This window comes from Mus pahari, chromosome 19, assembly GCF_900095145.1.
Source record: "Mus pahari chromosome 19, PAHARI_EIJ_v1.1, whole genome shotgun sequence".
In the NCBI taxonomy this organism is placed as follows: domain Eukaryota; kingdom Metazoa; phylum Chordata; class Mammalia; order Rodentia; family Muridae; genus Mus; species Mus pahari.
In genome coordinates, this window is record NC_034608.1 from 87,345,895 (window position 1) to 87,362,312 (window position 16,418).

The following is a 16,418-nucleotide window of genomic DNA, read 5'->3' on the forward strand; positions in this document are numbered from 1 at the left end:
CTCCTCTCCTCTCCTCCCCTCTTTTACTCTCTCTCCCTCTTACACTTTCTTTCTTACTCTCTAGCCTTTTTTCTCTCTCTCCTTTTACCCTTTCTCTCCTCTTGGCAATGGCCGGTCTCTCTTTTACCTTCTCTCCTTTCTCCCTGCCTTTCTACAATAAAGCTCTAAAATCATAGACTGTCTCTTCATCAAGGCCCGCTGCACTTGGATGATGGGATAAACTTTCCTCTAATCTCCTGGTGGAAGGCCTTCCTGTGCTCCAGTCAAGGCCTGGACTAAGGACTCTCGCCTGTGTGGGAACCTCTCTCGCAACCTCTCCCCTGTAACCCCAGGGCCGAGGGTGTCGCTCCAGGGCCCCTGGTTTCGGGGGCTGCCCCTTGTCTACCTCCTGTCGAGTAGGGTCAGTGGCTTCAATGCCCACCTGGGGCTGAGTGGAAAGCATCTGGTAGCCCTCCCATGTCTGCCTGCCCAGAGCACAGGAGGAACTCTGGCTGGATGTGGGCCATCCTTCCTCCCTCTCCTTCCTCCCTCTCCTTCATCCATGCTCCCCTTTAGTTCCCACACACATACATAGGGAGACACACACAGAGACACACACATAGACATACACAAACACACACAGACACACAGAGACCAGAGACATACACACAGACACATACACAGACATACACACAGAAACACACACATTACATACATAAGGACACACACACAGTCATACACAAACACACACAGAAACACATAGGCACACACACAGACACAGACAGGCATACACAGAGACACACACAGAAACACACAGACACAGACACAGACACAGACACAGACACAGACACATGCACACAGACATACACAGAGAGACAGACACAGAGACATTCAAAGACATACACACACAGACACACACACAGACACACACAAAGACACAGACACACAGACACATAGACACACAGAGACAAACACACTCTGAGACATACATAGAGACAGACACACTTCAAAGTAAAAAGAAGTTTTTAATTACATAAAAAGTTCATGGAGTAGGCAGTGTCCAGTCCTTCCTTCTAAAGTCTCTGTCCTTTCTGGCTCTGTGACTTCAGGATGGCCACTGGGTCTGTTTGTGCCTTGGTTTTCCTGTTTATAAATGAAGGATCTTACAGACTCTGGCTGAGGCCACAGTTGTGAGCATCCAGGTCCTCACTGTCACCTCTGTGTGTCTGCAGGCATCACCGCCATAGCATGGAGTCTGGAGGAGAAACTCCTGGTGGTGGGCACCCAGGATGGCGCCATGGTCGTGTGGGATGTGGAGGAACAGCAGGTGGTCCACATTCTAATGGGACACACAGGTGACTAGTCACATACAGGGTGGCTGCACTCTGTCCCCAGGGCTCCTTCTCCTTTACACACTGACATCCCTGCCCTGAATTCTTGGGCATGCTCTGCATTGGTCAGAACTGTATAACAATTTACCTCACACACAATGACTGCAAACAAGATTTTTATTTTTAAAAAATTGGGAGGCAGGGGCTGGAAAGATTGGCTCAGGGGCTTAGTGTGCAGGTTCAGTTCCAGCACGCATGTTGGGTGGCTCACACTGCCTGTAACCCCAGCTCCAGGACATCCCATGCCTTCTTCTGCCCTCTAAGGGTACCTGCAGATACACAAAGTCAGACAGACTCATACACATACACACCCACACATACACATACACATATGCACACATACACATACAAGCACATACAAACACAAACATACACATACACACAACTACACATACATACACATACATATATACACATACACACATACATACACACATACACACATACATATACACACCTACACATACAAACACATACACATACACACACCTACACATACACATACACACACCTACACATACATGTACACATACACACACCTACACATACACATACACACACCTACACATACACGTACACATATACACATACATATACATACATACACACATATACATATACATACATACACACGTATACATACACATATACACATACATACACATATACATCTACGCACATATACACATATACATACACATACATGTACATGCATACACATATACATAAAAGTCTTAATAGTATTTCAGGGAGGGGTCAGTGCTATGAGGTACCTCTGCAGGAGAGACAACAACTCCTGCGAGTTGTCCTCTGACCTACACACACACACACACACACACACACACACACACACACACACTATTATTATAAAATTAATAATGAACTTTAGTTTAAAAAGGCTAAGAGGCTAGGGTCACAATATAAAATATTGAAAAACTAAAAGAAACAAAAAACAAACTAGTAAGTATGCAAGGATGTGTTTCAATGTGACATCTCATGCATCACATATATCACATGTGACATCTATAATGTCTGAATCACGTTCACCTTCACTACCCACTCATGTCCTCCTTTCTCGCCTACCTGGTCCCCTTCTTTTCCTGCCTTGCTTTACTTGTGAGACATGGGGTGTGGTGCATGAGATGTGGGTCATGGGTATGGGGTATGGGGCATTGGTGTGGGTTGTGGATTGTGGGTCGTGGGGTATGAACCAATACATGTCAGTAGGGTCATTTACCGGGGCTCAGGGTGAGGGATAAAACACCTACCTTCCCATCAACCTGTAAGTCCTCAGAGAGACATAGGACTCTTTCCTTCGATGACAGATGGTGATGGTCCCAGTCCTGCGCAGACCTTGAGCGGTATCACAGCTGATTGAATTCATGAGTGGGATGGTTTTGTCATGCTTGAAAGTATTCCCACAATGTCAATGTTCCCACAATGCTTCAGTCCTCCTTCCTGCTCTTGTATTCTTTCCTCTTTCTACCCCATAATGTTCTCTGAGTCTTGCAAGGGCATGATATAGATGACCCATTTGGGGGTCATCACTCAGCAGTCATCTTATGCTCACAAGCCACTTCTTTCAAGGTTTAGTACATTGAGCAGGGCTCTGCAGAGTGTTTCTTCCAGTCCCAGCCAGGCTGGCACATGACCTGATACTCCACTGTAGTCATATGGGCAAGTGGCTACCTCACAGTATTCTTAACTAAGACTGTTGATCTCTTGATGGGAGGAAATGAAAAGTCATCTTGTCAGGGGCAGGGGTCAAGGACAATGTAGGTAATATCATCAAAGACACAGATCAGGAAGGGAAAAATTGTAGTCATGTTTGCAATGTGTCTTAGTCCATTTTCTGTGGCTGTAACAGAATGTTATAGACTGGGTAACTTATAAACAGCAGAAGTTTATCTGAGTGACGGGTCTAGAGTCTGGGAATTCAAAGATCCAGTCAGTGCATCTCCTTCACCATCATGTGCTGAAGAACATTGCTCCAGTTTTGTTGCTATGACAAAATACTCTACAAGAGCTGGAGAGGTGGCTCGGTGGCTAGAAGCACTTGTTGCTCTTATGGAGGACCTCACTTTAGCTCCTAGGAGCCACATAGTGGCTCACAGCCATTCATAATTCTAGTTCTAGATGATCTATTGCCCTGTTCTGACCTCCAGAGGTCCTAGGCACACACATGGTACACATATACTCATAAAATAAAATAAATACACCCCAAAATTGAAACTGCTCAACTAAAGGGAGGATGGAACATTTTTGTTCACAATTCCAGGTTATAATTCATCATAGTAGGGAAGTCACAGTGGCAGGAGCTTGAGGCAGCTAGTCACACCCATAGTGAGAGCAGAGAGAGACAGAGACAGAGACAGAGAGACACAGACAGAGACAGACAGAGAGATAGACAGAGACAGGCAGACAGAGACAGACAAACAGACAGTGAGTCACAGAGAGACAGAGACACAGAGAGAGGCACGGAGAGTGAGTGAGCAGAGAGAATAATGCTGCAAACTCCCCTGACCCATGCATGCACACTCTTGCTTGCTTGTGCTCAGCTTGTTTTTTTTTCCCACTTTCACACAGTTCAGGACCCTCTGTCTAGGGGATGGTGCTGCCCATAGTGGGAGAGTCTCCTCACAGCAATTAAGGCAATCATCAATCTCCCACAGATCTGTCCACAAACAACTCCTTGTTTCCAGATGAGTCTAGTTGTGTTGTGTTGACAAAGTAGCTCTCACAGCATCGTATGGAGAAGGGATGTTCAAGAGCAAGGAAAGGGGACCAAGTGGCCCTTCTTGTAACTACCCTGACTCCTGTGACTGTGACACCAATCTCTTCATTAGCTCCCATCACTAACTAATGTGAAAAGGTTCCTTCTCAACACACTGTTGCAATAGGGACATGCATTTTTTTTTTGCGGGGATGGGGGGGTGGTGTGTGCTTCCAAGTCATAGGCAATCTTCCACAAACAGTCTTCATTCATGAAAGCAATTACTGAATGTCTCATGCATACTGCATCAAAATATCTAACCATCTTACATTCTAAAAATAACATCAAGGGGCTGGAGGGATTGCTCAGTGGTTATGGGCTCTTGCTGATCTTCTAGAGGACTAGGGTTCAGTTCCCAACGCCATGGCAGGAGGCTTACAACCACCCGTGACTCCATCGCTGGGAACTCAATGCCCTCTTTGGGTCTCTATGCGCACCATATGCACGTGTACAAACCCATATTCACATACATTAAAAAATAAGATTTAAGAATAATAAATTCACTGGGTAGTGGTGATAGGCAGAGGCAGGAGGGTCTCTGAATTCAAGGACAGCCTGATGTGTATAGTGAGTTCCAGGGCAGTCAGAACTACACAGAGAAACCCTGTTTCAAAGAATCAACAGTAGTAATAATAATGATACATTCTTTTTTAAATGATGTAAATTATGGCAAGATGGCTCATCAGGTAAAGGCACTTATCTCACAAACCTCACAAACCTGGTGACCTGAGTTTGATTCCCAGAACCCATGTAGAGGAGGAAGAAGATTCCAGAAAGTTCTCTGACTTCCACATGTACCGTGCACGGTAACAATATACCATTCCCTCCCTCAACACCATGCACACATACAATGATGATTTTTTTTTTTTTTTTGGTTTTTCGAGACAGGGTTTCTCTGTGTAGCCCTGGCTGTCCTGGAACTCACTTTGTAGACCAGGTTGGCCTCGAACTCAGAAATCCACCTGCCTCTGCCTCCTGAGTGCTGGGATTAAAGGCGTGTGCCACCACGCCCGACTAATGATAATTTTTTTTTAAATTTAAAAGTACTACAAACTTTCCATTTGCTATTTTCCATCTTTTACTGTCTTCATGCTCCCCAACATTGTGTGTGAAGGAGATGACATGGTACGGTGTGTTTTGTTTTGTCAGTTTGACACCATACAATCACCTGAGAAGAGAGTCTCTGAGAGGGACTCCAGATCAGGTTTGTCTTCAGGGATTGTCTTGAAGTAGGAGGACCCACCCACTGTGGGCAGCACCATTCCTTAGGCTTCTTCTCCCTGCTCTTGACTGTGCCTGTGACTGCTGCTTTCATCTCCCCCTGACTTCCCCTCAGTGATGGACTGCAACCTGGAACAGAGAATTGAATAAACCCTTCTCTTCTTCCCTAAGTTGTGTTTGTCAGGTTATTTACACAGTCACAGAGAGTGACTGAAATAAAGTATCTCTTCCCAGCACTGTGTTCAATGCCCTCCTGCTAAGAATGGAAACCAGCTAAGGCTAGACCATTTGCACCATGGGAATGGGAAGGAGCAGTAAATCGCAGCTTCTGCACCTGGCAGGCTGTTAAGTAGTTACCAACACATTGTTGTTCTGGCTTCCCTCGGTGGGGTGGGGTGGGGTATATAATTTCAGATTAAACATTATGTAAAATATGTAGATATAGATAGAAGATAGATTTTTTTTTGCTTTTTTCTGTTTGTTGTTTGTTTTTTAGAGATTTTTCTGTTATACTTGAGCCAAAGGTTGAGAAGTAGTTGTTTGTTTCTTGTTTGTTTTTGTTTTGAGACAGTTTTTTAGGTAGCTCTGGCTGTCCTGGAACTCTCTACATAGACCAGACTAGCCTGAACTCACAGAGATTTGCTGATCTCCCGAGCACTGGGACACACCCAGTTGTTTAGTTTTTGAGACACAGGTAGAAACCAGGTAAACTGTCCCCAGCTAACACTCTGTCCCACACTGTGTCCACTGCAGCTGAAGTGAGGTGTGTGCGAGTGTTTGCCCAAGGGACTCTTGCCATCTCTGCATCAAAGGACCATACCCTGCGTCTGTGGAGTCTGCTCTCTGGCCAGGAGAAAGTCACCATTTTGGATGGAGGGTCACCAAATCCCACAGAGCTCCAGAGTTGGGACCTTCATGTGGATGAGATAAACAATGTTGTATACTCGACATCTGGTGCAAGGGTAACAAACTGGGTTCTGTGTGCACATGCATGAGTGTGTGTGTGCACATGAGTGGGTGCGTGTGCATGTGCGTGTATTTGTGTGTGCATGCACATCATGTATACACACAAGAGGACAGGGAACAGCACCACTTAAGAGAAGTTGGTTGTGGTGGCACACAGCTAGAATCCCAGCACTTGGCAGCAAGCCCATCCCAGCAGGTAGGCTACAGGCTTCTTGAGAAGTTCTGAGGTGAATGGCTTGGTAAGTTGCCTCAGCAGGCTTGCCACTGCGTCTGATGACATTAACTCAGCCTCCAAACCCACAGAATGGAGTGTGATAATGGTGGGGGACAGCAGTATGTGAAGGTGTTTGTGCATGTGCGTGTGTGCCTGTGTATGTACATATGTGTGCACACACACGTGTGTGTGTGCTAGTGTATGTGTACATGTTTGTTTGTGTGTGTGTGTGTGTGTGTGTGTGTGTGTGTGTATGTATGTGTGTGTACTCGCTGTGATACACATCTAGAAGCCAGCTAACAGAGTGAGATCCAGGACAGCCACTGCTACACAGAGAGACCCAACCAAACTGAACAAAAAAACAAAATGGGCTGGGGATGTGTCTCAGAGGGTGACATTTGCTCACTGTGAAAGCTGGAGGAACTCAGAGCAGGTTCTCAACAGTACATAAAAGCTGTCTGTGGGCAGGCTGACCTGTGGCCCCATTACTGAAGGACAGAAACAGGGAGATCTGACTGTGGATTCTGGGGTCTCACTAACCAGCTAGACTAGTCTGAGTGTTGGTGACAGTGGACAGCAGGGTCTTCCTCACTCTCTCTGAGAGGATCTCTTAGTCTGGGTAGCCAGCTCACTCTGTAATTCTCTGGCTTTGCCTTCCAAATGCTGGCTGGCAGCAGCTCTGTGCCTGCTTGGCCTTTACACAGGTGCTGGGGCCTGAAACCCAGTCCCCAGGCTTGCCCAGTGAGTGCTATATCTGCCACCTCAGCATTCTCTCTGTCTCTCTCTCTTTCTCTCTTTCTTTTCGAGACAGGGTCTAGAATATAGCCTTGCTTCAAACTTGTGGCAACTCTACTGCCTCTGGCTCCCAAATGTGAGGCCTGGTTTTAACATCAACATTTTAACATTTATTTTTGGGGTATATGTGTGTGTGCCACAGGTAGAGGTCAGAGGAAAACCCACGGAACCAGCTCTCCTTCCATTGTGTGGGTTTCAGGGATCAAACTCAGGTCATCAGGCTTGGCTGCAAGACCCTCTCTCTACTTTATGAGCCATTTCATAGGCCCCTGTCAACAATATTCTATGTGACAAGGGTGCATTTGTCACAAAGAAGACACCAACATTGGTACTGTCAAGTAGACCTGACACTTTGTTCCATCCCTGTCAATTCTTCCATGTTATCAAACCATTAGATCATTAAACCAACCAACCAAACAAAAACCCAAACAGACAAAAATAAAACAACCTGCCAGCATTGAAAGGCACAGGCTTTAGTTTTGGTTTTGACACACATTCTGGCCATGTTGTACACACCTTGACTCATGACCCTCCTACCCTAGCCTCAGAGATGAGAAAACAGGTGTGCGCCCCAACACCCAGCTCAACGCACAATCTTAAACATTACAAAAGAATGTGTACTTGGGTGCCATGAAGGGCGATAAACACTCTAAGCTTCCTGGGAGGCTAAGACAAGTGGGTTGTTTGAACCTAAGTTCATGGCCAGCCTGGGCATATAACGGGACCCCGTATGTCAAAACAGGAGGGGAAAAGGTGGAAGGGAATATAAAGAGTTGTTTCTCCTGACTCTGGAGGATTCAGGCAGGGTCTTCTGCTTGGGGATATCCTTTTTAAATTTTTAAAATTTTATTCTTGTTTGTCTGTTTTTATTTTTTGAGTCAGGGTCTCTTGTAGCCCAGGCTGACCTTGAGCTCACTCTGTAACTAAGAATGACCATGATCCCCCAACACCCATTGGAGGATAGCTTGCTCTGTGCTACCTGGGCTTCATGGGTACCACCCCCTGAGCCCTCTCCCAGCCTGTATCGCCTGCTGATGCTGATATCTCTGTTGCTCTTCATGACTTCACTAGATCCATGTGTGGAATCTGGAAACTTCGAAGCTGGTTTTCTGTATCACAGGAGATGTGTCTGATCCCTGGGTCTGTGTGGCTTTGTTGGCTGCCCAGGGTTTGCTGCTTGCCCTGTCCAAGGGCGGCCAGGTCAGTCTGTGGAGCTCAGCCACGGGAAAACTGCAGGAGAAACACCAGTTGTCCAGTATCAAAGAAGAGACACCCACCTGTGCCGTCTCCACCCCGACCCGGGCAAGGCTGGTCGCTGGCTTCAGCAGTGGCTCCATCGCCCTGGTAAGTGACTTCCTTACAGACTGGTAGAGAGCTCAGCCACTCAAGCACAAGGACCTGAGCTCAGATGTCCATCACCCATTAAAGTGGGCCCCACATGTGTACTCTGGCTCCGGGGCGGCAGAGTCGGAAGGACCCTTGGGGCACCTTGGCAGTACAGTCTAGTGGAATCCCTAAGCTCCAGGTTTGGTGAGAGACCCCATCTCAGGGGACTGGAGAGGGGACTCTGCAGGGAAGTGCACTTGATGCTTCTGCAGAGAACCCAGTTTAGCACCTCCATGGTGGCTAAAAACTTTAACTGCAGTTCCAGGGTGTCTATGCCCCCTTCCAGGCTCTCTTGGCACTGCATGCATGTGGCATACAGATACATGTAGATATACACATACATATAAAATAAAATGAATAATTAAAAAATAAGTTGGAGTTATAGAGGAGAGATACTAAATTGACCTCCGACTTCCATGCACACCTTGCGCAGTGTACAGACGTTTCAGAGCTTGAGAGGAGCAAAGCTGCCTTTGCCTTTATTCTGGCTTCCCAGTTTCCATATCTGTTGCTAGGATGAAAAACTCCTTCAAGAGCAACTGGAGGAGAAATAGGTTTAGTCAGCTCTCAGTTCCAGGTTATAGTCTGTCACAGAAGACAAGAAAAGAGGCAGAACTTGGAGCAGCTGATCACGCGTGGCCAGTCAGGAGCAGGAGCCCTGAGGATGAAGGCCTAGGTGCCGGCGGCGTAGGCTCCCTCCCTTCATCCCGTCTGCCCAGAAGGGCAGGTCTTCTCACAGCAGTTAACAGTCACCCTTGGACGTCCACAGGCCAGACTGATCCAGATAATCCCTGACTAACATCTCTCCCTGGGCTCTTCATTGGGTTACGTTGACATTAAAACCACCACAGGGGCTAGAGAAGTGGTTAAGAGTGGCTTGCTGCTCTTGTGGAGGCCGAGTTCAATTCCCAGAACCCACACTGGGTGGCTCTCCACCTCCTGAGCTCCAGTGAACCCAGCACCCTCTTCTGTCCTCTGAGTGCACCTGCGTACACACGTAAGCGAAATTCTTTATCCCTCCTATTGATGGCTCAGTAAACAGTCGCCACAGAGCTGTCCCACTGCAGGGCTGGCAGTAGTTTCTGCTCCATATTGTGGATTAGTTGTGACTTACCCCCTGACTCCATGTGCCCATGAGGTTTAAACACTCGGTCCGCAGCCGCTGGTGCTGTGTTGCAAGGTAGTGGAGCCTTCCACACATTGGACACAGCCACGTTGTCACTGGGAGCGGGGCTGGAAGGGTATAGCTACTTCTGGTTCTGCTCTCCACCAAAAAGATACCGACTCATGAAGCAGAGGCACCATCCACGTAGCCATGCCTTCCCTATGGAGGGTGTGTGTGTGTGTGTGGGGGTGCAGCCTGAGGCTGGAAGCCAAGACAAACCCTTCCTCAAGTTGTGTGGGTTGGAACAGTGTTTGGGGGGTGCCTGCTCCCCTTTGTGTTAGAGCACAGCCTAGCACTCTGGGTGTGGAGAGGTGAACACAAATGGCTACGTAGTTGTGTCTGAAGCAGGGGAAATGGCTGGCATGACAGCAAGAGGTTAGATAAGGAACTGGGCATGGTGGTGCAACCTGTAATCCTACACTGAGTTCCAGGACAGCCAGGGCTACACAGTGAGACCCTGTCTCAAAATAAATTAAAAATGTATCTGAAGAGAAAGGAAGGAAGAAATAAAAAGGTTTGCCCACTGTTGGGAGAGATGAAATTCCAAACAGTAGGTCCAGGCAACATCAGTCACCTATTTTTGTGACAGGGTCTCATGGAGCCTAGACTGGCCTCAACTCTCTATATAGCTTATGGTGACCTGGAACTCCTGACCCTCCTACCTCCATCTACTAGGGCTGGAATGACAGGCATGGGCCACCTGGTCTAGTTTATTCCAAACACATGCCTATCTCACAATTCCTTTGGATGCCTGCAGTTACAACCACATTATCATCACTGTGCAGAACAGTGGTTACCTCAGGCTGTGCAGAGAATTCCACACATACTTTGGCCGTCACTCTTGGAGAGGGTCACCTGGTGTCACCTCTTGTTTAGTAGGGGAATGGAGGCACTGGGGGTTAAGGAACCCCTCAGTTTGACAGAGCCAGTTGTGGGGGCATGTCACATGCCTGCTCAGAAGCCCATAGTTGCCTGGCCTGATGCTCACCTCACCCTGCACAGGTCTCCACTGGAGAAGACAGGCTGCTGGAGAAGCTCCCAGAAGCTGTGGGGTTCCTGGTGGTTTCTGAAGACGACTCCCTTCTTGTGGCAGGTAGCTTTTGTCTCTCACTGAGGGTAGGGAAGGGAAGTAAAATTTGGCTGGAGGCTGGGTGAGGCCTGGCACTAGTCCCCTGCCTCCCTGCCCCTCCTTCCCAACAGTGCCTAACGCTATTCTCTCCACCTTTGTTTTATAAATGATTTTCATACTGTGTGTGTGCGTGTGTGTGCGCCTATGTTTGTGTGTGCATGTGTGTGTGTGCATGAGTGTGTGTGTGTGCATGAGTGTGTGTGTGTGTGTGTGTGTGTGTGTGTGCTCTCTCCTTTCACCCTGTAGTCCCTAAGCCTGGAACTTGGGTTGCCGGGTCAGGCAGCTTTTCTCCCTGAGCCATCATTCAGCCCCTCTCTCTCCTTTGAAATCAACATTGTTAGTTAGCATCCAGATGTGGGTGAGAATGAGTCCTGTCTGTCTCCACCACTGACCACTGCACTCAACGAGAAGCTTATTAGTTCTGTTCATATCCCCACAGATGATAGAATTAACAAGATAGTTCACCACCTATGATACACACCCCTATTCACCACACACCATACCCAACCCTACCAACCACACACCGTACACACCCCTACCCATCACACAGCATACACACCCCTACCCACCACACAGCATACACACCCCTACCCACTACACACCATACACATCTCTACCCACCACACACCATGCACACCCCTACCCACCATACACATCTCTACCCACCACACACCATGCACACCCCTACCCACCATACACATCTCTACCCACCATACACCATGCACACCACTACCCTCCATACACCATGCACACCCCTACCCACCATACACCATGTACATCCCTAACCACCACACACCATACATACCCCTACCCACCATACACCATGGTGCCCACTGTATACCTTACATTCCTCTATCCCCCATACACCTGTAGCCACCATATGCCATGCATAACACACTTGTAACCACATGCACATCCGTAATTACTGTGACCTTACACACATATAACCACTATGCACCATACATACATGTAATCACCTCTTGAGATTTTTAAATGCTTTTAAGTTTTATTTTATTATCTTTAACTGTGTATGCATATGTGTGTTATGGGCATGGGTACCCAAACAGGCAACAGGCAGCAGATTCCCCTGAAGCTGCCATTGGGTTCTCAGCACAAGCTCTTAACTGCCGAGCCATTGCTCCAGTCCTGATAAACATCTTTTAATTAATTATTAATTATTTAAATTAATATTAATCAAAGTAGTAATTTTAAATGAACAATCAATTAGTTAAATCAACCCATATTAATCAATCCATATTAATCACATAGATCATTTTATTCAATATGCCCAGAAATTTAATATGAAATCAATATAAATATTGTGACTGGGTGATTTCTCTTTGTTGTTGTTGTACCAAGTTTTCAAAGTAACAGTTGAGAGCACCGGCTACTTTTGCAGAGGATCTCAGTTCCCAACACCCACAGAGCAGTGCACAACCTTGTGTAACTCTAGTTCCAGGGATGCTGGACTCTAAAGGCTCAGTACTCAGTGGTGCATAGACATACATGCAGCAAAACACACATACATGTAAAGAGGAACAGCAGGTGGTCCAGAGCTGCCCTCTGATAGACTGATGATGGTGGCCACGCTGCAGCAGCGGCCTGAGTAAGTGGATACAGATCACCTGTCCTGCTTCCAGGGGCCTCAGTGGTGCAGGCGGCAGGCTTGTCACAGGAAGGAGGGGTGACAGGAGGAAAGACATGCTGACTGAGGCACACCCAACGTATGCCAGATGGGCTCTCAGGTACAGCGCGCACCAGGATCCTGGGAAGCAGCATGCCGTGCTGGTTCTCCTTCTCAGTCTGAAGGGACCTGACTATTGCAGAGGGAACTGGTCTGATCCTGACTTGGGTAGTATCAGCAGGGTGATGAATAGTGTTGTAGGGTGCTGCCCCTGAGATGATCAGTTCTGTGAGTCACTAGTCACTCTGTCAGTCAGCTTAGTTAATCATGGGCCCTAGACCTGTGAGAAGCCCTGTCTCAGAAATTCAGGTAGGCCCAGGAGATGGCTCAGGTGGTAACTTGATTACTAGCAAGTACAAGGTTTTGGTATTTTATTTTATTTTATTTTATTTTTATTTTTAAAAAATTTTTTATTAGACATTTTCTTCATTTACATTTCAAATGCTATCCCAAAACTGTGGGTTCGAGTCCCACCTGGGGTAGTAGTTTCTGTGGTATTTTATTTTATTTTGTTTTGTTAATGTGTGAGTGTTCTGCTACATGTACATCTATATGCCAATAGAGGGCATTAGGTCCCTTGTTTATAGATGGTTGGTTGTGAGTCACCACATGGGTGCTAAGGACTGAACTCAGGACCTCTGGAAGAACAGCTAGTGCTCTTAACCACTGAGCCACCTCTCCAGTCCCAAGTACAAGTTTTTAGGTTAGTGCTGGGACAACGGAGACAGGCAGACGCTACTAAGGTAGCTGAGATGCCAAGCTCCCAGGTTCAGTGAGACACCCCACCTCAATGACAACCACTAACGACAACCTGCAGCCTTGGCATGTGTATATGACAATGCATGTGTGTGTGTGTGTGTCTGTGTGTGCCCCTACATACATATACACATAAACACAGGCAGGGATTTCCACTTCTCCTAACGCAGTGTGGTGCCAGGGAGGGATGCTGTCTCCCAGCAGTGTGTGCGTTGCATTCCCAACCAGAAGCACTCTCTCAAACTCTGATAATGTGCTGCCCAGAGTTGGTCACATTGGCATTGATGACTGCCTATGAGGCTGACCTTGGTCTCCAGCCCCTCCTAAGATGCAATGGAGTCTGTCCCAAACTCCCATGGGAACTTAGTTTGTTACTTTGAAAAACACCCGAGATACACAGGGAGGAAGCTCTAAGATAAGGGCTGAGAAGGCTTGTCTGCAGAACCAGGCCAGGGCTACTGGCAGCACAGTGCTGGGTGTGGGCCTGCTGGTTGTACCTTTGACATCGACTGACTGTGTTTGAGGGGTGTGTGCTTGTGTGAGGTCAGAAGACAATTTCAGGGAGCTTGTTCTCCCCCTCTACCATGTGAATCCCAGGGATGGGACTCAGTTCATTAGGCTTGGTGGCAAGTGCCTTTAACTGCAGAGCCATCTTGTGGACCCCAAAGGGTCATTTACTTAGTGCCCAAGATTAGACTGCAAATATGGTGAATGTCATGATGTATTTCACCAGATAGAATCCTGAAACATTCTTTCTTGGGAGACCAGCATTCAAGGATCCTAGGATAGAGAGAATTCCACAGAGGGTATGGAGTGTAGAATGTTTGGACTTAGTTGATAGAGTACTTATAGCTCAGTAAGTAAAGTGTTTGTATCTAGCTTTGGTGGTGGAGTGCTTATGGTTCATGTTAGAGTTCTTGCCTGGCTTGCAGGAAGTCCTGGGTTCCAACCCCAGCACCACATAAAGTAGGCATAGTGGTGCATGGCTGCCGTCCCAGCACTTGGAAGTCAGAGGCAGGAGGACTGGGAGCTCACAATCGTTCTTGGCTACATAGTGAGTTTGAAGTTAGCCTGAGCTACAGGACACCGTGTCTTTTTTTGTTTGTTTGATTTTCGTTTGGTTTTTTTGAGACAGGTTTCTCTGTGTAGCCCTGACTGTCCTGGGACTCACTCTGTAGACCAAGCTGGCCTCGTACTCAGAAATCCGCCTGTCTCTGCCTCCCAAGTGCTGGGATTAAAGGCAGACATCGTATCTTAAAAACAAACAAACAGCAAAAATATTGGCTCATGGCTTCCAGCTGGCTCATCTCTGTCTGAGTGTGGGGGTGGTGGTAAGGGTTGTTCAGGGAAGATGAGCCTGAGGCACACATCCAGGAATCCTACAGTGAAGCCTTTGCATTGAATCATGTATGTGTGTATGTGGGGTGTGTGTGTGTGTGTGTGTGTGTGTGTGTGTGTGTGTGGTCTATGTTGTGTGTTGTGAGTGTGAGTATATGTGTGTGTGGTCTATGTTGTGTATGTGTGTGTGGTCTGTGTTGTGTATGTGTGTGTGTGTGTGTGTGTGTGGTCTGTGTTGTGTGTGTGTGTGATCTGTGTTGTGTGTTGTGTGTTGTGTGTGTGTGTTGTGTGTTGTGTGTGTATGTGTGTTTGTGGCCTGTGGGGTGTGTGTGTGTGTGTGTGTGTGTGTGTGTATGAAAACCTATGTGTTTGCAGTTGTTGGAACTGTCTTCAATGATAAGCATATACTGATTCCACTGCTCTCCCTTGCCAGTCTTGGACTCCACACTCTGTATTGTTATGTAGATAGGGAAGCTAGGGCTGAGGGATAATTCCATAGGTAAAAACATTCTCTGTGCAAGCATCAATCTCCAGTCTGTAAAAGTTGGGGTAGAGTTGCAGGTGTGCCTGCTGTGGGGAGGAGAGAGGAGACTAGTGGGGCTAGCCTAGGCTCATGGGAACGTGGGAGTGAGAAAGGACACCCCGTAATCTCCTGTGTCCTCTGAGCGTTTGCCCATGCACAAGAGAGAGCACACACACACATGCACACACTCAGAGGATAGGGTCAGTGAGAGAGTTCAGTGGGTAAAGAGGCTTGCTGCAAAACCCGATGAGCTGAGTTTGATCCCTAGAACTCAAGTGGTAGAAGGAGAGATATGACTCTCACAGGTTGTCTTCTGACCTCCACATGTGCACAATAGTGAATCGTGTACACACACACACACACACACACTAACTAAATAGACTGTAATAATATTTTTAAGCTAGAGAAAGTAAATGCCTCCCATGAGCTGGAGCATTTGAACACCAGTTCCCAGTCACTGGTATTGGACCCTGAGGGAGCTCAGTTCATTGTGATAAGAGGGACTTCCATGAGTTTCCCTACCGCGCAGTGACTTTTACCTCCTACACACATCTGCTGTTTGAGGTGGAGCCATGCCCCCCACCCCTGCCCTCTCTTCACCCCTCCATTAAGACACAGTAGGTGGTCTGGAAGACCCCATGGGTTGAGTAACTGCTCTCAGGCTCTGCCAGGCTCAGAAGCCTAACTGGGTCCTGCGGTGCCACAGGCTTTGGAAGATTTGTGCGGATTTTCTTGGCTGACTCGCAAGGCTTCCACCGGTTCATGGCTTCGGATCTGGAGCACGAGGACATGGTGGAGACGGCAGTCTTGGGTCCTGAGAACAATCTCATCATCACAGGGTCCCAGGATGCACTTATCCAGGTGAGGGTGGATTCAGGATCCCAGCCTCAGAATTCTGGATCCCTTACACCTACTAAGTACATTCCACACAGAAACCAGACGAACTCAGACCCAGTTTAGAGGCAATATGCGGGATGCTGGCCTCCTCCACCCAGTAGCAGACTTGGAATGTTTCACAAAGCAGGCAGCATTCCCAACCAGAACTGAAAACTCAGGATGGAGGGAGGCCTCCAGGGCCACAAGGGTGGGAAGTATCAG

At 47.4% G+C, this 16,418-nt stretch overlaps 1 protein-coding gene across 4 annotated transcripts in view; it reads left to right on the plus strand.

Annotated features, from left to right (window-relative positions):
• Nwd1 (NACHT and WD repeat domain containing 1) overlaps nt 1-16,418 on the plus strand; it is a 66,945-nt gene that overhangs the window by 39,078 nt on the left and 11,449 nt on the right. For all 4 annotated transcript variants that reach the window (XM_021219510.2, XM_029532294.1, XM_029532295.1 and 1 more), the window contains 5 exons: nt 1,212-1,334; nt 6,118-6,326; nt 8,411-8,683; nt 10,893-10,983; nt 16,027-16,181. In XM_021219510.2, the coding sequence (XP_021075169.1) occupies nt 1,212-1,334; nt 6,118-6,326; nt 8,411-8,683; nt 10,893-10,983; nt 16,027-16,181 (851 nt within the window). The remainder of the gene's footprint in view (nt 1-1,211; nt 1,335-6,117; nt 6,327-8,410; nt 8,684-10,892; nt 10,984-16,026; nt 16,182-16,418) is intronic.